The sequence below is a fragment of the Amia ocellicauda genome, chromosome 9 (assembly GCF_036373705.1).
Source record: "Amia ocellicauda isolate fAmiCal2 chromosome 9, fAmiCal2.hap1, whole genome shotgun sequence".
Classification (NCBI taxonomy): Eukaryota; Metazoa; Chordata; class Actinopteri; order Amiiformes; family Amiidae; genus Amia; species Amia ocellicauda.
Genome location: NC_089858.1, coordinates 25,109,009 through 25,133,384, shown reverse-complemented (window position 1 = coordinate 25,133,384; position 24,376 = coordinate 25,109,009). Strand labels below are relative to the sequence as shown.

The 24,376-nt window shown below is 38.7% G+C and overlaps 1 protein-coding gene across 1 annotated transcript in view; it reads left to right on the top strand.

Moving 5' to 3' along the window:
• The window catches only part of slc7a5 (solute carrier family 7 member 5), a 33,308-nt gene extending 9,982 nt beyond the window's left edge, over positions 1-23,326 (top strand). Inside the window, exons 3-10 of the mRNA XM_066713831.1 lie at positions 12,658-12,763; positions 13,232-13,276; positions 13,772-13,895; positions 14,343-14,446; positions 15,406-15,502; positions 16,390-16,539; positions 17,842-18,019; positions 18,545-23,326. Of these exons, the coding sequence (XP_066569928.1) occupies positions 12,658-12,763; positions 13,232-13,276; positions 13,772-13,895; positions 14,343-14,446; positions 15,406-15,502; positions 16,390-16,539; positions 17,842-18,019; positions 18,545-18,597 (857 nt within the window). The 3' untranslated portion in view covers positions 18,598-23,326. The remainder of the gene's footprint in view (positions 1-12,657; positions 12,764-13,231; positions 13,277-13,771; positions 13,896-14,342; positions 14,447-15,405; positions 15,503-16,389; positions 16,540-17,841; positions 18,020-18,544) is intronic.
• The last annotated feature ends 1,050 nt before the right edge of the window (positions 23,327-24,376 follow it).

Sequence of the window (24,376 nt, the reverse complement as noted above, 5' to 3'; positions counted from 1 at the left end):
AATCCGATCAAGTACACAGGGCAGACCATAGAAGGAAAAAAAAAAACTGCTGTGTTTCTACACGGAAAGCAAAAAAGGATATACTCCAAAAATAATGTAAAACATTTCATAGACCAAAGCATGATTTCTGTTGGCAGCTTTCTGGGAGTGGCTTAACTCCAGATCACCCGGATCACCCCCTGCATTCACATGAAGGAAGCAGGAATCTACAGAGCATAGACTATTTATAAATGACAGATTTTCCCACATCACAAGCAGGAATTCGGCCCCCAGATCCCCAGCCTCCTCTACTCATTTAACCATTTATGTAAGAGAGCTACACCTTCCTAGAGATTATTTAATATTTAGTGCACACACTGGGTGTAATACAAAAAGGAAGGGATATTTCACACAGAAGACCGACCTGTTTCCAGAAGTCCACAGAAGCCCAGATCAAAACATTGGCCCACCTGCCAATCGCAAAGTAGACATCCGGGTCCCTGTTGGTTTGATGGAGTATTCATTGTTCTGTACTATGAAATTGACACTTTTGCTAATTTTTTAAAGGTGGCATTTCAATTTGTTCCAGGCTTGTTCCAGGCGTCGTCTGACCTTTAGTTATAACCCCCCACCCCTCAACACACAGGAATTACAGGTGGTTTTTCAGGTTTGGGGGATTTCGCAACTTCCAAATATCTTGTTTTGCAAGATGCAGGCTCTCACTCTGCAATAAGGTAACATCAAATATTTAAACCTTAAAATGTAAACCTGACAATGAAAGGCAGTTGTGTAAAATAATATAAATCTTGTTGCAGAAGTATATGTAAAAAAATAAAATAAAATAAAATACAAATAACTTACGAAACACAAAAAGAGGAAAGTGGACATTGCATAGTAGTAATGGTGGTAGTAGTAGTAGTCATAGTATTAGTAGTAGTTGTACTTTAATTGTAGTAGTTTTTATACAACAAACAAACCAGACAAATCTAAGTATAAAGAAAGTGGCATTCAGCACTTCAGCACAACTACAGTGACTGTTTCTTTATAATGACCTAACACTATCAAATGCACATATGTTTTCAATTAATAATATGTGCATTTGACAGGTACAATTAATAATTTCTCATTAACACAAAAAATACATAAATAGGTTTTAAGCAAATCAAAATTTAGCCAATTTTCTGTTAGACCTACATTTTGAGGTTAATATTAGATCTAAACATGCATCATACACAATAATGACAAAATATAATATAGTGTAAACATAGACATATACATGAGTGTAACTGATTCATTGTGTGAACAAGACATACACCTTACCTATCTGCTCTAACTAGGACCAGCAGAATTTATTGTTAGTAGCTGAATCGATATTATTTTATTCTTGAAGAATTGCAAGCATCAATGACACATTTTGACACCAGAGATCTATACTGCACATCACAGTGTGACTGTATGTGAGAAATTGTTGATTACGACACAGACGTTGCAACACTGTATCACCCGTATGTTTGACTTGTCCACAAGATGCCTTCATGCACATATAGTTAGGTCCATAAATATTTGGACAGAGACACGATTGTCATAATTTTGACTCTGTACGCCACCACAATGGTTTTGAAAGGAAACAATCAAGATCTGCTTTAACTGTAGACATTCATCTTTAATTCGAGGGTAGCTACATCCAAATTGGGTGAATGGTGTAGGAATTACACCCATTGTTATATGTGGTCCCCCCAATTTTAGGGGCTCAAAAGCAATTGGACAAACTAACATAAACATTAATTAAATTGTGAGTTTCAATACTTGGTAGCAAATCCTTTGTTGTCAATGACTGCCTGAAGTCTGGAACCCATAGACATCACCAGATGCTGGGTTTCTTCCCTGGTGATGCTCTGCCAGGCCTGCACTGCAGCTGTCTTTAGTTCCTGCTTATTCTTGGGGCATTCTTGTTCTTATACACGCATGCATCAAAGTAAATCGATCCCCCTTATATTTTATGCACGAATCTTAAATAGATTGCCTAAATGCTGATAAACTCTAATGGCTGAAACAAATGCATGATTCCAGGTTGCTATGCAAAAGTAGGCTTTTAGAAAATATTCCACACGACGCTCGAGTCCGGTCCTGAATTTGCTGGCACCAGCCCCAACACTATTCTCCTCGGTCTTGCTCCTTTTCGCTTCCCAGTCTGCCATTTTCACTACGTTTCACTACATTACCACAGCAACACATGAACACTTAGTTCTCATTAAGAAGTCAAAGCACAAAAGACACATGAAGGGAAATGCAAGCCACGAATACAAGAATTTGAATACCAAAACTGTTGAATTTGTTTTATATTCCCAGCTCTAATAAAAATAGTGTTGAGTGAATACCGGCTAATACAAAGGCTTGGTGCAGTGCTAGGTACTGAGCCTGATCTCATTCTGTCTTGCACTCTTTCTGGGGTCAGTGATACAATAGACAAGAAGATGCCCAGTAGGAGTGATGTATTAAAGTGTGTGTGGTGCAGTAGGCCTTGATAGAGAGTATAATGGGACACCTCCATTTCAGGAGAAACCGATGAGCTGGAATGCCGTGCATTCACACCAGATAATGATTTTGGGATGAGCTCAGCCTGTTACAATAAATGCAAAACATTTTTGCGGGTCAGGTTATTTCATTTTTCTCTAATGAATGTGGCATATTTTTTAATATTATTTTGCCATATAGAACACTGCATTTACATGAAACTAGATTGTATAACCAAATGTCTGTTCACCTGCTGTATCTGGGTCAAAGACCTTAAAGGCCTTTAAAAGGCAGGTGGCTGGTTGTTACTGTTTTATCAGTCATGCTGATTGCTCAAGTTTAGAACAGTAGCTGGTTTTGTTCTGAAGCTTTCCCAGAAGCCTAATCAGGCCCAAAAGGGTTGCAGTTAGAGTATGAGATTAGCACAGTGGCTGGCAGACCCTCATTGTAATGTTGGCATGATGCAGTTTGGGAGATTAATGGCTCACTGTCTCTGAAGAGATGACACAGTTTAAATAATGCACAGCTTTTATGAACCCTGGCCAAACAAAGAGAATCCGTTTTCGTAACCCTTACTAGTTTTGGAATCGAAGTTATGTGTAGGTGGTTAGTCAGTTTCAGTGTTGTTTCTCTCAGATGCAGGTGTGCTACCCACCCAATATCTGCCTTACGAGGACAGTTTGTAACAACAAACTCCTCATTGCAGTTGGATAAAAGGATTGCCTGGAGATTTTTTTTGTATCTACTACAATAACAGCCTAGTTAAATTCTGGGGGGGAAAACAATCTTTAAACACAATCTTACTCATCTTACTTTTATTAATATTTATACTAATTGTATTGTCCTCTCAGCACTTTCATTTGAGAGTTATATATATATATATATATATATTATTTTTCCTTATTTATTACAATAAATTTTTCACAAGAAACATTTTCAAAGCAATTACAAAGTGCAATCATAATACAGTTAAGTCTCGGGTAAAATGGTAGAAGTGATAATGTATGTAATTTTTCTTGTACACATATATGAACCTGCATTTTTGTGGATCATTAAATCAGATTTATTCCACAGTCAAGCACCTCGCATTACCTGATCTGAAACGGTGCTCTTTTCAGCAGATGTCTTGACCTAATTTCTCACATTACCTAAAGGGTGTGCCCACAAAACGCAGTGTGTCGTGCAATAGGGATGGTGTGGGAAGTATACACTTTGTTCTCTCTAATTCCTCAATACATTTTTATATAAAACATTTTTTTGTTGTAGTTTTCTTGGACATTTTTTTTGTAGAAGTTCTTCAGTGAGTCTTAATTATGTTTCACTTGGAGTCTGAAGCATGTCAGGTCAATCTCTAGCCAAGATGTCTCTGTCACAGATTTTCTGTCTCTTTGACTCCCAGACGATGACTGCTGAAATGTGGCGTCTTATTGATTGATTGATTATTCCTTCGCCTGCCAGCGCAGGGAGTGTTTCGCTGTTACTCCAGTAACTGTCCCTCTTTTATTGATTTCCCACTGCCACCTTCCACATCAATGCCAACCATGTGACCTGGGCCCCTTCGCAAAGGTGCTCGCTGGCATGAGCCTGTGAGAGCACTTTGAGAGGGTTCACGGTCTTCTCTACACTACTTAGCACTGTGTTTCAAAGTGGAACAGGAGACTGCTGATTCTAGTTTGTTCCTTTAATTTAAAGCATACACTCACCTAAAGGATTATTAGGAACGCCATACTAATACTGTGTTTGACCCCCTTTCGCCTTCAGAACTGCCTTAATTCTATGTGGCATTGATTCAACAAGGTGCTGAAAGCATTCTTTAGAAATGTTGGCCCATATTGATAGGATAGCATCTTGCAGTTGATGGAGATTTGTGGGATGCACATCCAGGGCACGAAGCTCCCGTTCCACCACATCCCAAAGATGCTCTATTGGGTTGAGATCTGGTGACTGTGGGGGCCAGTTTAGTACAGTGAACTCATTGTCATGTTCAAGAAACCAATTTGAAATGATTGGACCTTTGTGACATGGTGCATTATCCTGCTGGAAGTAGCCATCAGAGGATGGGTACATGGTGGTCATAAAGGGATGGACATGGTCAGAAACAATGCTCAGGTAGGCCGTGGCATTTAAACGATGCCCAATTGGCACTAAGGGGCCTAAAGTGTGCCAAGAAAACATCCCCCACACCATTACACCACCACCACCAGCCTGCACAGTGGTAACAAGGCATGATGGATCCATGTTCTCATTCTGTTTACGCCAAATTCTGACTCTACTATCTGAATGTCTCAACAGAAATCGAGACTCATCAGACCAGGCAACATTTTTCCAGTCCAATTTTGTCCAATTTTGGTGAGCTTGTGCAAATTGTAGCCTCTTTTTCCTATTTGTAGTGGAGATGAGTGGTACCCGGTGGGGTCTTCTGCTGTTGTAGCCCATCCGCCTCAAGGTTGTACGTGTTGTGGCTTCACAAATGCTTTGCTGCATACCTCGGTTGTAACGAGTGGTTATTTCAGTCAAAGTTGCTCTTCTATCAGCTTGAATCAGTCGGCCCATTCTCCTCTGACCTCTAGCATCAACAAGGCATTTTCGCCCACAGGACTGCCGCATACTGGATGTTTTTCCCTTTTCACACCATTCTTTGTAAACCCTAGAAATGGTTGTGCGTGAAAATCCCAGTAACTGAGCAGATTGTGAAATACTCAGACCGGCCCGTCTGGCACCAACAACCATGCCACGCTCAAAATTGCTTAAATCACCTTTCTTTCCCATTCAGACATTCAGTTTGGAGTTCAGGAGATTGTCTTGACCAGGACCACACCCCTAAATGCATTGAAGCAACTGCCATGTGATTGGTTGGTTAGATAATTGCATGAATGAGAAATTGAACAGGTGTTCCTAATAATCCTTTAGGTGAGTGTATATGTAACTAGGTACTCTTCTGTTGAAAACATACAGGATAGAAAGACAGTACTTTTTCAACACCTGTGGTGTGGAATTTTGCTCGTGGCCTTTTTGGAAGTTTAGTAACAACACCTCGCTTACTCAGCCACACTTGTCACACTTAGGGCTCTGGTTCCTCTGCTACCCCTTGTACAACCGCTCTCTCACATTTGTTTTTAGCTCCGGTACCACTTTGAATCCAGTGGGAGCCTCAGGTTTCTGAATTCACACAGGGAAATTGAAAAGGCTTATGGGTTAAAAACTATCTTGGCATTCCAGGGCCTCAGTCCATTGTTGGATACTTACTGTAGTGGAAATAGGACCATAGATATTACTGAGTGCCCCATTGTTTGGGAGATAATCACAAGCTCCAAAGTGTTTATAGTAATCTTGCTAACTCAGGGGTTTGTGGATGTGAAGGTACTTCATTCTCATAACCTCCCGCCTCTGGGTCCAGCGTTCTCTGACTTGGGTTTGCTGACTGCAGTCATTTGTGTGCTAACGGATGTATTCATAAAATAACATGCCCACACGAAAGGGATTTAACACTTTTGTGGTCCTATCAGAGGGCGTCTGAATGAGTCTAATGCCTCTCCTTGTTTGAAAAATGCTTAAGCTGTTTTTTCTCCCCTTCCTTTACTTCACCATGCAGAAAATAGGCAGCGACAGGTCGCTTGTTTTCCACAAAGAAGCTTTTTTTATATCTTTGGACATTTTTGGAACAATCTGGAGCTAAAATAAAAGTTAACATAATTACTCAGGAACACATGTTCTCAAGAACCAGTAAACCCATCTGACAGGAATAAAACTTTATTCCTCAACCGTATTGTTATTGTCATTATTGTCCTTTTATCAGCTTGCTGCTCAGAGAGCATTGGCTACACCAGCCATGGTTTGATTTGACATTAAAGATGGTGTCTGTGCTGTGTGACCAAGATGGCTTTTGTGGATTTAAATTCAAATTGCTTTATTGGCATGACAGTTATACATTAGTATTGCCAAAGCATTATCAGAAAAGAAGAAAATAAATAATAATAAAAACAAAAATATACCTGATGAAGACACAGCAGTGTCGAAACGCGTTGTGAGTGTGAATTATTCAATAAAATGAAACTGTAATAATATATAAAAGTCTGGTCTAAATAACTAATAAGTGAGAGTGCGGCTACAAAATTAAATTTTCTTTCTTATATATATTTATTGCTCCCCTAACTTCATTGTCTTTTGCTTGATTGGGACTTACAGTGAGAACTACTTCAAGAAAATTGGAACGTGAAGCTTTAAAAATCTGATTATTACGATCACTCAAAAGACATTAAAAATAAACATTTGTTTATTTGATGACCTCTTCTGGTCAGTAATGGCTCAGATTACTCACTTTATAAACACTGAAGATCCAGCGCTGTATTTTATAATGCCATTTTCCCTAATCCTAATGTCTCTCGTGCACTTGAATTTCCTCAAAACTGAACTTCTTTGTTTCCCCTTGTGTAGGTTTAATTTTAGAGACCACACATCCTTCCTTCCTCAAAACAATAGTCTTTTAATGTCACTGCGGTAAACGAGTGTGCAGCCAGCGTTTACAATTGGATTATTTATAACCTCTTTGAGGTCAGAACAAATTGTAAAGAAACAAACAAACAAATAAAAATGTCTAAAAGGGAATTGCTTTAAATTTGTTTCTGTCATGCAAATCAGCTTTTAGTGGGAGACGTCTACACTTCAAAACAAGGTTTTACTTTATAACCACACACAAGTTAAAAAAAAAAAAGCTATTGTACTTAAAGAGTCCTGGTATATAGTTGTGGCCCATTTAATTGTGAGTGCTGGAAAAATGCTGTGGGTAAGGTGAAGCTCTTCAGAAGTACACTACAAATTCTCCACCCACTTTCCTGAATGACATTTTTAATATTATTTCACAAAACACACCAAGTAATATAGGTTAACTTTAAAGTAAGGTTAAGGTCTCGGTCTTAAGGACTCAATTCATTAGTTGATTTTCATCTCTACTCATGCCAGTAATTGCATCAACATCATATATGCAAACGGGTTGACTTTGCATTCTTTCTTCTGGTGCGATATACAGCTCCTCTGTGCTTCTCTGACAAGAAGCCGTGGACCAGCCCGTGTTGCAAAAAGACTGAAAACGTATTTGCTTTCTTCTTCTGTGTCACCTACACCACCTACAGCTAGTTTTTAAAGCTTACATTCACTATCTTAATGTATGGAATCAGTTTAGAAACCATTTCAGTGTGTTACTTTGTGATGGTAGCTAGCATACCAAAACCTATTACGCTTCAGAGTCCGCTTCTATCTGACAGTTGTATTTATTTTATTCGAATGCAGTTTGTACCCTTTAGCTAAAGACAACGAGAACTTAAATGTTTTGATTCCCCAAAACCTCTTTCTACCCTGTGGTTGTTCGAATGCTCCAGATGTTCGATTCTGTTGCTTTCTGTGTGATTTGTACAACCTTGGCATTCTTATTAGACAGCATTCATGGCCATATGCTTCACTAGATCACTGGTAGTATGCAAAAGCTGCAATTCATTAATTTGTTTTTCTCTAGCACTTCTTTATGTACTTTCAGGCCTGGGTTAAAAAAAAAAAACATGTTTTCTTCTTTCTTTTTCTTCACTAAAACCAGCAAGGATTTGACCTTGGAGTATAGCAAAGGCTCTGAGGTATCTTGTCTGCTTTACTATCTTGCTGTGACATCTCTTCAGTCCTGTACAGTGCCTATCACTCCTATAGTATGATCTGTATTATTCAGCAGCTTGAATGTAACAGCAGATGAGCTTCCACTGTGGACTTTCTGGAAGGTTTACATTTTTATTTTTATTTTTTAATTAATTTCCCTGACATTTCCATCTCTCCCCTCTTATGCTCAATCTAAGAGGCTACAGCAGCTTGGGCAGATGTTAGCACTGTGGTGTTTGGGGGAGTGCTGTGAAGTTTTTAGAAAAGAGCTGCAAGGCACATTCTTCTTAGAAAGCCCCAAGATTGAGCAATCGCACAAGGACATCACCCTACCTCTCTCCTCCCCCTATTTCCATAACAGCATCTTGAAAGAAGACACTGCAGTGGGGTGTAATAGAAGGCACTGCTTTTGTCTCCAAGGAATGGCATTTTCAGCAACTCCCTGAAGGCCTTCTCTCCCCCGTTCCTCCGATTGCAGCATGTTTGTTAAATGTATTTGTAATCTCAAACATCAAAATCATGTATTCCTTAACCACACCAGATTAGCTCTGTAACTACTTTATTAGTCTGCCTGGCAGAAGAATGGCATTATTGCTAATTCCATGTCTGATATTCCCCCCCATTAGGGCACTGGGGTTAAGTAGTCTCGGGTTTCTCAGCGTGCCAGGGAGCGGGCAAGCGGGCGTGAGCGGAAAGGGATTGCGAGTGCCAGCCTCGCGCCTTGCATAGTCATTGAAAAAGGAATCTTCCAAGAACAAGCCCGTGGAGTTTACAGGATTAGGCAGTAGGGGTGCTACAGATGGAATTAAAAAGGAAATTAAAGTTGAAAGGACCTGGCCTGCTCTTTATTTTTGCTAAATACTCCACGTTTATTCTCGCTCAGCAGGACAGGTATGTTGTGGAGTTTAATTAGCTTTCACTTTTTTGATTTTTACCTTTTTTTATTTGGGGGTGTGGGGGAGTGACAAATCCATCCATCCATTTTCTACACCGCTTGTCCTGGTGAGGGTCGAGGTGGGAGTGACAAATGTGAAGTGTAAATGTGAATGTTTATTCTTCTGGTGCACACCCAACAGATTGAGGGACAACAGAATCCACAGCTATAACAGGACAGTGACATGCAGTGCCCTCAGAAGGGTGACAAATTAAGGCCCCTAAACTAGCAGAATGATTTGTACAGTCATGGGCACACCTAGACAGTTGGTGCGTTCATGCTTGAAATAAAATTCTATGAAATGTGTGAGTTACTATCTGTTTGAAATTTGTGAAGCCAAAGGGAACTTTATGGACTAGCCTTCATACAGTTATGCTGCTTGCTAAAAGAGCTTTTTTTATTTTATGTTGTGGTAACAATCATGTTAAAAAAATCCTTTTGGACACAAACATTCCATTTAGTTTTTCGGTTAATTAAAATCTGTGCCTTGTGATTATGTTCACTGTTCCCACAGCAATTAGATTTAATTAATTCTTTGAAGGGCAAAGGGTTAACCTGGGTATTCCATTTTACACAGACACAAATGAGACTTCATAGTTTCATAGGGCCGGATTAAATCAAAACTTTGACCCACCCGCTAATAGAAAATTACAGAACTGTACTCTGTTGCAGCTTCATTTTTAGTAAGATGCCACTTTCTTCTAATCGTAAATTTAACCGATAGGATGTACAGGTTTGTAGTTTTCTATTGGCGGGTGGGTCAAAGTTTTTATTTAATCTGGCCCATAGTGTCCGTGTGTGTCTGAGTGTCACTCCCTTCTTGTCTATTGATTGTAACTTGTCGTTCTATCCTGCACATCTAAATTACTGTGTTTCTCTGTATTCCATGACCAGCAGATTATTTGGAAGGTCAACGTCATGCCATGTAAAGGTTACTTTGGATTTTTGTTATGCCTTTGCATATGGAAATTGTTGAAGCCATTGTACATATAATACAGCTTTTCTATTCTGTTTTACAACTTAAAAAAATCTAAAGTAACTGTATTCCCCACCTCCCACACATGACCGTAGATCTATGGTAGCTACGGAACTTTATCTCTCTGTATAAAATGGTCTTTACTGACAAGAACTGGATCATTCTCTTTGCGGAAATTCAAAGGGCATCTGTAATTTTTCAAATATATTATTATACATTGACATGCCATTCTGTGTATTACAAATATGACTTAACTGGCTTTTTGGCTTTTTCCAAAACTGAAAAGAGGCAATGTGCTTAGTTTTGAATATGAAAACTATTGTTCTGTACACAGTGTTTTTTTGTTTTATTTTATACCAGTGATCGTCATGTGATGGAGCTTTAGGGAAGATTAGGGGGGGGCCTGACCCCAGACTGTCACATGATGGTCATTGGATTGTGAAACTTTCAGAAAGTGTTGATTGTGAAGGATGTAGCTCCTGTGAAGTTAACGCTTGCTGAGAAAATCCTGAGTGCAGCTCAAAGAAACTCATCTGAAGTCAAGGAAGGAGGCAGAACAGTTCAAACCAGCATGGTGTCTTATGTTGGATGAACATTCCTTGTAAATATGGAATTTACAGTCCCATGAGAATCCTAGACCGGGGTTTGGTCCCCACTATGAGTAGCTGTAGAGAGAGTCTGATTCGATTCTTACTGACATAGGAAATGTAGGTTTTAGTGGCAGGGAGAACTCTGTGAACCCAGTTTGGAAGTGGGCAAATTCCTCAAGCTAGGTTCATTGCTCAGTCATTTTGAAAGGGCAGGTTAATTCAGCAGCCTTATTCAGCACTAAGCTGAAGACATATGACTCCAAACTCCTCTCTGGTACGGCACACATAGGAGTGTTTCTTTTTACACCTCATTTCTAATGGACGAAGCTGTGGCTAATCTTGTTCTCCTGCAGTGCTTTTAACATATGTCTAATACTGAATATTATTGAGTTGATCTTGAGAGGGGAGCTTATTCCCAGAATTCTGGTGTTTGGGAGGCAAATGCATTCCTGCCATATTGTTTGCACTCATAAACTGTTATTCTGTCATTAGAAAGAAATGTGCAGGTTGCTTAACGTAGTCGTTATCGGGTCTGTGTGAGAGGGAAGTTTTCCATGCGAGAGGTTATGGGAGGCAGGACTGAGGCAAACGGTGCAACCTCTGAGCTTTCATTCTGCCTACAGCTCCCGGCCTTATTACAATGAGCTGCCGTGTGCAAGTCACAGGGCCTGACTCAATTTCCCGACTGTCCTTAATCTCTGAAGTGTGCCTTACTATTTTTCATATTTCAAAGCTGGTAGGTCCGGGGATGTTTGGGCCGTGTGCGAGGAGTGTTTATGCACTGTCATTTTATAACACAGCTCTGTAGCCCTTTGGTAAACCAAAAGTGTGAAATAGTAACTTTTAGCAGCAGGGAAGTTTATTTGCAGTGTAAATAATCATTGAGAAGATGTAGAAATGCAGAAAAGAGTTTGTTTGATTATTCAAATGATTAAATGTAATAGATTTCTGCCATTCTTGCTCATGTCTGTAATATACGCATTGATAAAGCTTTTTTGCAGTATATGATGTTTACCCCGCTAAGAAGAGAAATACTTGGGGGGGGGGGGGGTTAAAAAATAAATAAATCCAGACTTAAACTGAAAATTTTTAAGGAAAAAACACATTCTATAATTGGAGGGAGTGATCTTTTCTGACCATACAATCAGAGACTGTGGGGTCAAACTGATTTTCTGGACTGGTGTTTAATATGTGGTTTTAAGGAATGGTTTATTTTAAAAACTATTTATATTATCAATCTTTTGTTTAGCTTACTGGCAACCAGCTGGAAGATTGTGTGATTCAGGATGTCTCTTTCCAAGCGAGTGGGATTCCTACAAACCAAAGCTGCTTCCCTCAATAATAATAATTTGAGAACCTTAGACTAGCAGTTCCAAAACAGTGGTTGCTGTTACTCATCCCCAGCATATCTTGTCCATCCATCTCAAATCCACAGAAACAAATCCATCAGAATATCCATACAATAATTCAACATGCATTGATCTGTATTGGTATGGTTTGTTTTATGGATGTGACCTTTTTATATGCAATAAAATGTTTGTTGACTGTATAGTTCATATTGTGGTGGTCTGTGATTCTTTATCAACATAAACTGCTGGGGCCACAATGCAAACAATTTTGGGGACCACTGCCTTCAAGAAAGGGGGCTTCAGCCTGAGAGAAAGCAGGGAGGAGACTGTAGTGACTACACTGCCACAGTATACCATTTAAAAAAAAAACTGATAACCTGCACCGATATCAAATGAAGGGAACGGATATAAGTGGGAAAATACATATTTTGTTGGAATGATAAGTACCTAATCTAGTTGTGTGCGTGATCCATCCATACTTGTAGAAACCGTACAAAATGTCGTAATTCTTCCTTATGACAGCATTGTGTGCATGTCTAGAAATAATAAATCATTCCCATGAGGTATTAAATCGTTACCACTAGATATTCATATTTTCTCTTATGTCCCTTCCCAGACTCCATAAATGAATCTGCTGTATCTAATTATGCTTTGTATTTTGCTTTAATCTCACAGGTGACATTGAGTATCTCCTGCCAGAAAATTCCTTCAAGGGCACCAATACTGATATAGGGAAAATCGGTCTGGCTCTCTACAGTGGATTGTTTGCATACGGAGGCTGGTAAGGCACACATTTTTACTCCCAAGTCATCATCCTACACAAATCTGGCTCGGTTGTTGGAAATTATGTAAAGTGGTGATGTTTGCCCACCCTGATCTCTTGTTTTGTGCATTCAGTGAAAAAAAAAACACAATTTACTGTCACATATTGTAAACTATCCATAAAATACAGAGATGGTTAGATTGATTCGCAGGGCTCAGACTCCTGTAACAGTGATGCACTGATAGTCAAATTGCAGTGTGTGGGCTGGAACAATTGCCCTCCATGGTGTAGACTCTTTACATCGCATTCTGGGCTATCATTCCATCTTGTTTTAAGATTTCAACACTTCTCGCTCACTGTATTTTACGTTTGCAGACAATGGATAGAAATGCATATTTTATTCTTTCCACATTACCCAAAATAATGGCCAAAGATTCTTTAAAAAAAAGCCTAACCATATTTATATATCTGTCGTCCTGTTCTTAGGAATTATTTGAATTTTGTCACGGAAGAAATGATCGAACCATTCAAGTAAGTAGTGTTTTTTTCTTTTTCCTTTTTCTCGCGCCTAAATGTGCATTGCCTTTTCTGTAATGATATTCAATTACAAAGATCTTGGAGTATTCTGAAAAATGTTATTGTCATTTGCTTTCACATTAAAATATAGTTTTGAATTTAAAAGTAGGAAGGAAAATAAATATACACAGGGACAGGAGGGAAACTGAAGCCACAAGAAAGCCCAGGCCTAGCTTATGTCAGTAGTTTCTGTTTCTTTTACAGAGAGCAGCTTGTGGTTTCTCTGGGCTGATTAGTGGCCAGCTAGTGGGATCCACAATCAGCGGAAGTCTTTCACTGATTTCCTAGATGCAAAAACATGGCAGAAGCTTTTGTGCATCATTTCAATCTGCGTTGAATGTCTCCTGATGGTTAATGTAAACTGAGAAGGCCTTAGAGCCAACCTCTACCATTTGGTTGTATTGTTTTTCTTTTTATGCAATGGGTTAATTCACTGTTTTGTTGTTCTAGAAACCTGCCTCGTGCTATCATCATCTCCCTGCCCATTGTGACCATTGTCTATGTGCTGACAAACCTGGCCTACTTCACCACTCTGAACCCGGAGGACATGCTCAACTCTGAGGCCGTGGCTGTGGTGAGTGAAACTCAAATTCACTTTCACCTTCCTCCCCTTTAACTACAGGACTTTGATTTTGAGATGGTCTTCCATAAATGAATGCTTGAATTCCTGTGAATCTCAGTGCAGAAAGCCAGGCTCCCATTGATCTCGAATAGACCATAAGATAATGGTGCCTTCAGCAGTGGCCCATCACACAGATCTGTTTTCAGTTATACGAGTATCAGCTTGTCTTTATTGGGGAAAACCAGCCCTCTGCAGCTACTCAAGACTGTACACATCTGGCAACAAGAGTTACAGTTAGAGGAAATAAATGGCAGAGACGGAAACTGTTTTTATTTTCTAGTATTCAGTGAGTTGGTATTTATTGAATTTTATTTATTTTGATTTAGTCATTTGGCAAAAAAAATGTTTGTGTGCGTTACATTTCATTGTTTAAATAATAATAAATCCTTCCCTCTTCAGGATTTTGGGAACCACCACCTTGGTGTAATGTCCTGGATCATCCCTGTGTTCGTAGGCCTCTCGTGTTTTGGCTCTGTAAACGGGTCTCTCTTCACCTCCTCCAGGTAAGAGCACAAACGCTACCGGCCTCGGGGATCAAGTGCCACTTAAGAGTCTGCACTCCCGGCCCAAATCCACTGGTCATGCTAAATCAGCTTTATCAACAAACAACAATAGATGTCCAAAGACGGCACAGTTTGTGGTTATTAGATCCTCAATTAAGCAAAGTGGTTGCTAAAATAGTATGACTGCCACAACAAGGCTATTTTCTTGTTGATATACTCGCACACTCCACAAGTGCACATGTGCTTTAAGGTCCTTTTTAGTTCCCTTTTTTCTAAATGTTATGCCAGGAGCCCTAGACACCTAAAACCACCAGCTCTCTTAATCTGTATCCTGAAGAAGATTATATAATTACTCATGCATGTGTTTTCACAATAGAGGTGATATAACCGTATTAACCTCAATACCTGCCACTGCCGCTCCCTCCGCGCTGCTAGAGGAAGGCCAGGCATGTTCAGTCAGCAGCTCTTATGTAACAGCTCCTCTGAATCACAAGAATGCAACCATTTAACACGAGTGCTGCTCTTCAAAAAAAGCTTCCATTAGGAGCCAAGCTGCCGTGAGCAAATCACAAGATGTATGGTCATATTGTATGATTTTTGTAAATTCTTCTCTCTTTACCCCGTCTGTTCACAAACCGCTGACCTTCAGAGAACGTTTTATTGTGCGCATCTGCAGATTTTTGACATTTCAAAATGTGTTTCCAAGTAAGTGTGGGACACCTTAACAACATCTTAGTCTTCTAGTTCTCAACAGCTCCTTTCACTGGTCATGGTTTAAGCCATGAGATATCCTCTCTCTACCCCAAACAAAACAGGCTTCTGTGTTTATCTGGAAATAAAGCAGAGTGCTGAGGGCCAAGGTGGGCAAGCTGTGTTACAGTGGGAATGCGGGGGGGTGTTGTTGGGGTGTCATGGTGTGCTTACAAGGCCTAATAACCAATGTCTTTTCTTGCTTTCAGGCTGTTCTTTGTGGGCTCACGAGAAGGCCACTTACCCAGCCTCCTGTCCATGATTCACCCCACCCTGCTCACTCCATTGCCCTCCTTGATTTTCACAGTACGTATCTCCTCTCTTGGCCATTTCTCCTGAGATATTATATATTAAATTCAAACATCGGTTTAGTTTCTCCCCCTGTGCTCAGTCATTTGTCACTACATTATTTTTCATTTTTTATTTAAAAATACTTAGTTTATATAAAACATCTCTAAGTAAGTAACATAGGCCTGAGTTTATTGCTGTTGTTGTTTGTGTTGATTGGTGCTGGTCAGTATTGTTCAGGCAGCAGATGTTATCAAAGACATTGTTCTAAGCCAAATACCTGTGCCCCAAAACACAACCTTTATATTGTAGTAGCTGATTGAATCGCCTAAAGACAATAGTATACAATCCAAGAAACGAATAATTAAAGTAGCCCCCAGAAAGGATTAAATACAAACTAATGATTGCTTTATAGACTAAACAGAAGTTACAACCTGAAACCATTAACAATATAAAGAATATCAAGAAAAAAATGTAAAAAAGTTCCCACTACAGACCCCTCCCCAATTAACCAGTGAGGATCTTCACACCGTGGCTGTGTTAGTTTTGCACTCTAGTAGTGATGGCGTCTTTGAAGTGAATGCGGAAAGAGCAAAAGATTAACTCATCACTAAGAAAGGAGCATCTTCAGTGGTGCGGGTTTATTGCATTCAAAACAACAGATGCAGAGCAAAGAACCATAATTTATTAATTGTTTTGAGAGCCGTGACGGCAAAAGGATTGAACATGTCAAATTTGAGTTTATATATATCGTGACATACTGTATAACGCCTATTACTTTTAGAAAACCGGCATATATTTGTTGTGCAATATCGTCTACCCTTACATTTGTAAATTTGCTGTGGCATAATAATCTCTGTATTGACTGCTAGTATTCATATGTTTTCCCCTCTCTCTTTCTACAGTGCCTCATGACTCTCCTCTATGCTTTCTCCAACGACATCTTCTCTGTCATCAACTTCTTCAGCTTCTTCAACTGGCTGTGCATCGCCATGGCAATCATCGGCATGATGTGGCTGCGCTATAAGAAACCCGAGCTGGAGAGACCCATCAAGGTGAGTTGCAGGCCGGCCGTTCAGCAGCGGACCAATGAATATTTATGTGTGACGTAATGAAAAAGTCAAGAGTGTGCTTAAAGACACTGCAGATGCTGTATGTGCATATCTTAGGGCCAACATAAGTCCCAGCTAACTCCTCGAGATCAGTGTGCTAGTGGCAGTAGGCCCTGTGAAAAGCACAACTGAAAGTAGAGTATCTGCATTTTCCTAAACTGAATACAACTTCGAACCAAGGCTACCCTGCTGACATTACAATACACTAGGAGTTGTTATATAGGTGGCCAAGTAGAACAAATAGGAAGCTGATGAACATGTTCTGATTTATGATGGGCATTTATTAACTGGTTCTCCTAGTTTTCAACTGCATCACAAAATAAATGAATGAATGGATGCATATACGCATTGTACACATTATTATTGAGTTCAGCATATCCTGCCGCCAGCGCATTAAGACGGGAACAGTGTAGCCCTTAGATCAACTCTGCCTGTTTAGACCAGAGGCGGTGTATGAGCAGCGCAATGGGATCAACGGGAACTGTGCACAAAGGAGAGCTTTGTTCGTCCGAGTAGTTCAGTCCAGTATTGAATAGAAACGGCTTTGTTCCAGAAAGTAGTGAAGTACAGTATTACTGTTACTTCCTTTGATATAGTCATTGATTAATGAATAATAATAAAACAAAGGAATCGGTACCCAACGAGTACTGCTATCACTACTGCATGTCTTCGGAAAAAGCAGAACCTTATGTTTTTGTTTTTGTTTGTTTGTTTGTTTGCTTGCTTGCTTTTTCTGGTAGTACAAATTAATATTCTAGTCATTAACATTCATATTCATTGGACACGAGCCTGCTGGCAATGTTGAGATAGACTTCTGTTGCTGGATCGTTTTTTTTTCGCTTTTGGCGGGGGGGGTTTAGTCACCCCATGTAAGAATGGGGGGTGGGGGTGGAATATTGCCACTTTTTGTTAATAGGCTGCTGCTCTGCCAACCAGGAACCTGAAGATATCTTCCAGCTTGGTTTTGTACAGGCTGGGAGGTCACACGAGGCAAGAGTGAGTGAAACAGGGCAGGAAATTAATCTTGGAGTCAGAATCTAAAACGCTCCACTTTCACTGTCGTACAACATCCTTCCAAGTTAACATACTGGTCTGTAAACACACAAGCATGCGTGTTGCCGCAGCTGGTTCCTACACACTGCTTTTGTAAGCACAAAAAAAATTGTCTTTGACCTCTGAATTAAGAGAGGATTAATGGGGCTAAATTGCTAAAACATTGTTGGACGTGTTTCTCTGCTGTCCCAGGTCAATATACTGCTCCCAATCAGCTTTGTCCTGGCCTGTGTGTTCCTCATCGTGGTCTCCATCTGGAAGACCCCAGTGGAGTGTGCCATCGGCTTCATCATCATCCTCACAGGAGTCCCTGTCTACTTCTTCGGGGTGTGGTGGACAAACAAGCCCAAATGGGTTCTACAGATCATCTGTAAGTACTTCCTTCCATTGTTCTTTAATTAGATATCCTCAATTGATGCAATAACTGAACACATTGGGGTCTCAGATGCAGACATGTTGGGCTTATCTAAATGGGTGGTTGAAGCTGCACTAATTGAAAGGGAAATGATCCATGCACAATGTAGTCCCTTTGGCCCTTTTTCCACACGTTATTTTAATTTAATGGTAAAATATTTGGATGTGGATGAATAAAACAACACATCTCCTTTAGCTGTCAGGGTAGAGTATTGCCTTTGACCAGATTCTTAACACACATACTTAATTACCAACACACATACTTAATTAAGAGTAGCCAATGTGAGGAGATGCTTGAGCACCTGATGGAAACCACCACAGCCACAGGCAGAACATGCAAACTCTACACAAACATGCCAAGTAAACCTGTGTCCCAGGATCTGAGAGGCAGCAGTGCTGCGCCAGCATACCTATATTCTGTTTATATATGTTAATATACGTCTAAATTATATTTTTGTTCTTATTTCATGTTTTCTCTCAGTTTCATCGACTGTTTTATGCCAGAAGATGCTGGAAGTAGTGCCCCAACAGTGAGCAGTATCAACCTTCTGGTTAGCAATGCGCACAATGACTTGCTCCCAACGTTTAACCCACTGCATCATAAAGGAAACACTGGAACAGGCTTAAAATGGGCGAACTCCAAGAACCACTTAATCTATGGCTGAAATCAGACACAACCTTAGCAGAGAAATTAGTTATTACTGTGGGGGGGTGCATTATGAAATGTTTTGGAAGGGGGTGGGAAGATGGGGTAAGCAGATGGTCAGTACTGGGCTAATCTCAGCTCACACAGGATCCAAATATGTTAAATATCTAAAATATTGGTCATTTCCAGCCATGCTTTTACAATATAGTTAATGGTCCGCAGTATGTGTTTATTTTGTAAGTTTTCTACTAAGACTTTTTTCACAGCTTTTTGTGCCTCATAATAATGGCTGTCATTTGTATGCTTCCTAACGCATGGTAACTGAGAAAGTTCTAAAAAGGGGACAAAACAATACAAGTGCATTTTGTCCTGCAATCTAAATTGTTTCTCAGTTCACGGATACTGTCAATTGAAAGCTTCAAATGGACACAAAAAGCTTTGGAAATTGTGATAACAATCTTAATGCTGATGACAACCTATGTGCCTGAAGCCTAAGCGATCCTGTATCTTGTTAAAATCTACGACACGTCAGAGATATAAAAAAGGCAATCACTGACCGCAGTCAAATAGTCGTGTAATGTACGTGGATAGCGAAAAGTGGGCCGCCAAGTGTAGTGGTTGAGGCTCTACCTTAGATTCATTGTGAAGTCTTCTGAAGTCAAACACTCTGAATAAGCACTCCGCTGTAAAAAGCCATTAAATCTTTCGGAACGGTCTACCAGAAATATAGCACTGATTAGCAATTGGTATTTTTCAGTGCGGTCTGCAGTGCAGTTGATCTAATTGAATGTCCGAACAAATACACCCGGCACTTCTTTGCTGGATCAGTGCATTGGCCGCTTCTGAAATATCTATTGTGAAACTCAAGGTAATTTAGCTTCTGCCTTCAGTTTAAGATGCTGGTCAAATAGATGTTTGTTTTTTTAATCTCAATTAACAATCTAAAAACAGTGCAGTTCACACTGGGAGTACCACACCAAATGGGATTTTGTTTCACATCGGAAGAAGGGCAGTACAAATCTGAAGAATCCTCCTGGTGTAACAGTAGTCAAATTCAAATCTATGAATGAATACATTAAATGGGACTGTGTATATAAATATATATATATATATATTTTTTTTTTTTTGTAAGAAACCTCCTCAGTTTCAGTTTTGATTAGTTCCACAGTGACACCATGTCTCAGACTTGAACAGATTATGAAATTGTAATGCAGCGTTAACATCGTCGCTCCCTGGAGTGAAACATAGGTTGCGATGGCAAATGTAGAGATCCGGCAAGATTTCTAGACCTCTCTGTTTGCAAGTGCTCTCCAATGTTTTATACAGCTGTTCAAATGACTTCAGAATAGAAAGGAATATGTCCAGCCTTTTGCCAAATTAAGAGGCTGGGGCAGTTGTTTCATGTCAGAGGTTTAAACTTTACCCAAGTTCCGTGTGCAGTAAAATGAATCTTGTTTGCTTTAGTTTGTCCTCTGTAGAAAACTTTGTATTTGCACCAGTTTTCTGTGCCTTGTATATACAGAGCCCAGACGTATTCAGTTTTTAGTTTAGACATACTGTAAAATACTGTTACCTATAATGAAATTCCTTACCTCAGTTTAAAGTTCACCTTTCTCAATCATATTATAAGTATGTTTCATGTGAGAGAGTATACTGTATTATTGTTTGTTTGGTCTTTTCCAGCTAAGTCAGACTTCTTACTCATGTTGGTGCTTTTACTACAAACTGATGGAATCCTGCATTGTTTCAGGATGGACTTTCAATTTTTTTTTTTTTTTTTTTTTTTTTTTAATTGAAGGAGCAAATGTTTCAGTGAATGTAAAAAAAAAACAAAAACAAAAAAACATTTTATTTTGACACAGAAATTGTAAGGATTTGAGGGTGGAGGGGGTGAAGCACTTCAATATGGTGTATTCAGAGTCAGAACCTATTAGATACACAATCTTGAATGCAGAAAGTAGGTGTGAAATGGTGCCTATCATTGAGGCCTGCAGATTATGAATTAAAGACGTTTTCGGCGTTTAGAGAACGGAAGCCCCGCACCAGCTTCGAAGTGGGACTTCAGAGATTAACAATGTGCAAAATGTATAATGGGTGTTACAGAGAAGAGTCCAATGTTTTGCCAGATAACAGTCACTGTCAAAAAAAATAAGTCATGTCTGTAGTTAATGTGCATGCAAACTCTTTTGTTCATGTCTATTTTTTAATTTATTTTTTTAGTTAGCTTAGGTTTTAGGGTTAGGGACACTTTTATGATTGTGACACTATTTGGCTCCTTTTAGCATCCACCTATTGCAGAAGTGGCACTATATACTAACGCAAAGGAATGCTTGAAGTAGAACTAAGAGTTTTTGTTTTGTGATTAACTAAAGTTACTGATGAGTGTTTTATTTTATTTTATTCCTGCAGTGAGATGTTTTATTTGCGTTTACCGTTTCAGTCATATTTTTTGTCACTTTTTTGCTAGGTTGGGCAGTGCCGGGTTCTAAATTCTGAACACTTAAAAGGTCATTTTTACTTTTCTACTTGACACGTTAACCCTTTAACTGATTAGAACTAAAATTTGTGAAATATTTCTTTATGAAGCACAGTTCAAGGAGAGTTGAGGGTGTAGGAGTGTGCGGGTATGGGTTTGAGTGGGGTGGGGGGGTTCTTGTTCCTTCTGTAAGAAATAATAGAGATTTGGCTTGTGGAACCTTTATAGATGCTTTATGCTGATGCCTTTTATCTACTTGGGACTAAAGCCTTGAAATGGTGGGGAGAGTAAAACATCGGACACCGTTAGAAGGGCATTATTTAAAAATCATATAAGATAAAGTTTTATGGATCAGTGTATTGTCTCATTGTTTTTCTCCACTGTTTCTGTGGAGATAGTGGAAGCAATTGTTTTGACTAAAATAATCGTAATTGTGTGTGTGTGTGTGTGTGTGTGTGTGTGTGTGTGTGTGTGTGTAATAGAGATATAGATATAGATATAGATATATATATATATATATATATATATATATATATATATATATATATATATATATATATATATAGATGTATAGATAAATAAATGACTACTTGGCTGAGTCTTCTTCAAAACATGAAGATTTGATGTTTTACGATCTCCATAGACCAAATAGATGAGAAACTAATCTAGAGTTGTTTAATTTATATTTACTAAGTAAAGGTATATTGTAGGGACATTTAGTTATTTATTTTAGGGACTGTATTTTTAATTTCTCTGAATAAATGCATTTCAAGGGCATTTATGAAAGTATTCTATGAAAAAGTTATCTTTAGGACTGTTCATTATGTGTGTCCATTGACTATGTGTATTTGATAATGTCTCAGATCTTCTTTCCAATATATATAATCCCAGTGTGTGTGTATGTATGTCATATATATAATATTGTCTTACACAGCTACAGTTTTGTTGTTACTCTCCTGTGCAGCACAAAGGGTGGGTTGCCGCTTTGTACAGTTTTGACTAACCGCATGTGGTTCAGTCGCTGCATCTGGAGTTATAACAGATCTTCATGCTCCAGCTGTGAGTATCGCTGTAACCTCTGCTGTAACGAATTTCATGTTAGTAAACCCATGTCATAAAAGTGGCATCTGTTTCTCACTACATCAGTTCAGTTGAAAGGAACTTTGTCGAAAACATTTATGGCAGATTTACTTTGTTGTGGATATTTGTTAAAATTTACATATATATAAAATAATGTAAAACAGCAGTAGCTAACCCACCCAAAGGAGACGAAATCTCTGAGTGTGCAGTGTGTTTATAAAGCATTAGTATTTCACCTGTGGCATTTTAATAGTGCATATTACTGTCTTACTCAGGCTTTATAAATACACGTGAAAATGTTAGATATATCGATTGAAGATATCTATTTGATACATTTTTTTTATATATATATATAATTTAACACTGTTTTAAGACTTAACACTGATTTCACTTATCAGGACTCCATACAACACATATGCTCCTCTATGTCCATTAACTACTGAGTTTTCATCTTGGGTTTTAATATTATAACATTATTTGAGGCCAGTCAGTGTTTTTCATTTCAGTGAAAAAGGTGCTTCATTTAAGGGTTGAAAGCAGAATTTGGTTAATACTTTTACATAAGGTAACCTTTAACAAAAAGGAACTACCCATTACTTTTTGGACACAACGATGAAAATCTTCTGGGGGGAAATGTCAGCACCTCGGGTGAATACAAATGCTCAGCTTCTCATAATGTCTGATGCAGGACACACCTAAACAGCTATTCAGTGAACTTCTATCCGGGAACATTTATGAGATAATTCTGTGTATCAGGAATCGCTTATTGTGATTTACTCTTGTTAGTGTCTTTTTCAGTTGTATTTCCTTCTTTCTCTTTATTGTGCAACAATTCTGAACCAATTTCTTCTTGTTTGTTTCATCTTAGTATGGTCACATTTAATTTGTCTCTCTTGTTTAGCTCGTGTGTATGTTTTCTGAACTCATTTGAGAGGAAAAATGTATGGAAAGAAGAAACTTTACTTATTGATGTTTTTCATTGCTCTTTTGTTAAAAACAATTATTTGATCTGTTGACTTGTTTTGTTTTTTCCTGGAATAAAATTTAAAAAATGCATAAAAGTTGATTTTATGGTTGTCATTCCATAAAATGAGATACTTGTCTTCATTTTATTATTTTGTGATTCCAAGCTGTATGGCACATCCTTATTCTACTACATAAGACCTCCTTTGCTATAATTGAATGATTAATTTTATTTTCGCCATAATTTTAAAATACGTTATCCCTTTACAGCATTTTCAATAAGTGTCATCATTGTGTTTGACAGTGGCAGTATTTTTTTTGCATATCTTTCTCTTTGCAGGTGTACTTTGTGTTGAGAAATGGTAGATGGCAAAAGTAGATGGCACCACTTTGTTTCCTCACTTTTCCACACATGCCTGGGATCTGTATTTAAATAGACAGAAACAAACGAGTCTAATAGAAGGTGCAGTAGCAGTCATTGACGCCGAGTGCTGAATTTCACAACTAGATAATAAACAAATACATGCATTGTTAGCATTAACACAGAGATCCTTGCACATTTGGCACATTACAAGAGTACATGCATGGACTTCTTGTAACCCCAGCAAGTTTAGGCCATGATGTTAAGGTGTTTTGCTCAGTCTCAGGTGGGCCCTGAAATTTAATATGAATTATATATAATAACCCTATACAGAAATAGAATATTGGTGGAAAATGTATTGTAATCATTGCATTTTATTTATATACACACACACACACTGTATATTTATTTAAACTTGCACAAGCACACATTACATAACTCATTATGATGGCTATAAAATAAGATCAACATTTTCCTTTCTAGCAGAATCAATTACTACTCTTAAGAGCATTTTATTATCAGTGGGATTTAATCTCTTTGAACAGTTGTTTCAGCTGAACAGGCGGAGCAGGAAGTGGGGAAAAAACTCACTGTACTTGAAATTGTCAGCATGGAGCTCTTCACTGTTTGAGTAAATGCTCATTTTGTTTGTGTAAAGGGGAAATGAGGGGAAAAAATAAGGATTAAATATTTGGTCTGGTTGACAATATACACCACTTGAAGCAGTTGCAAAAAATGTCACAGTTACTGATTATCCCTGTGATGTACAGTTCCTTCACAGTTATGT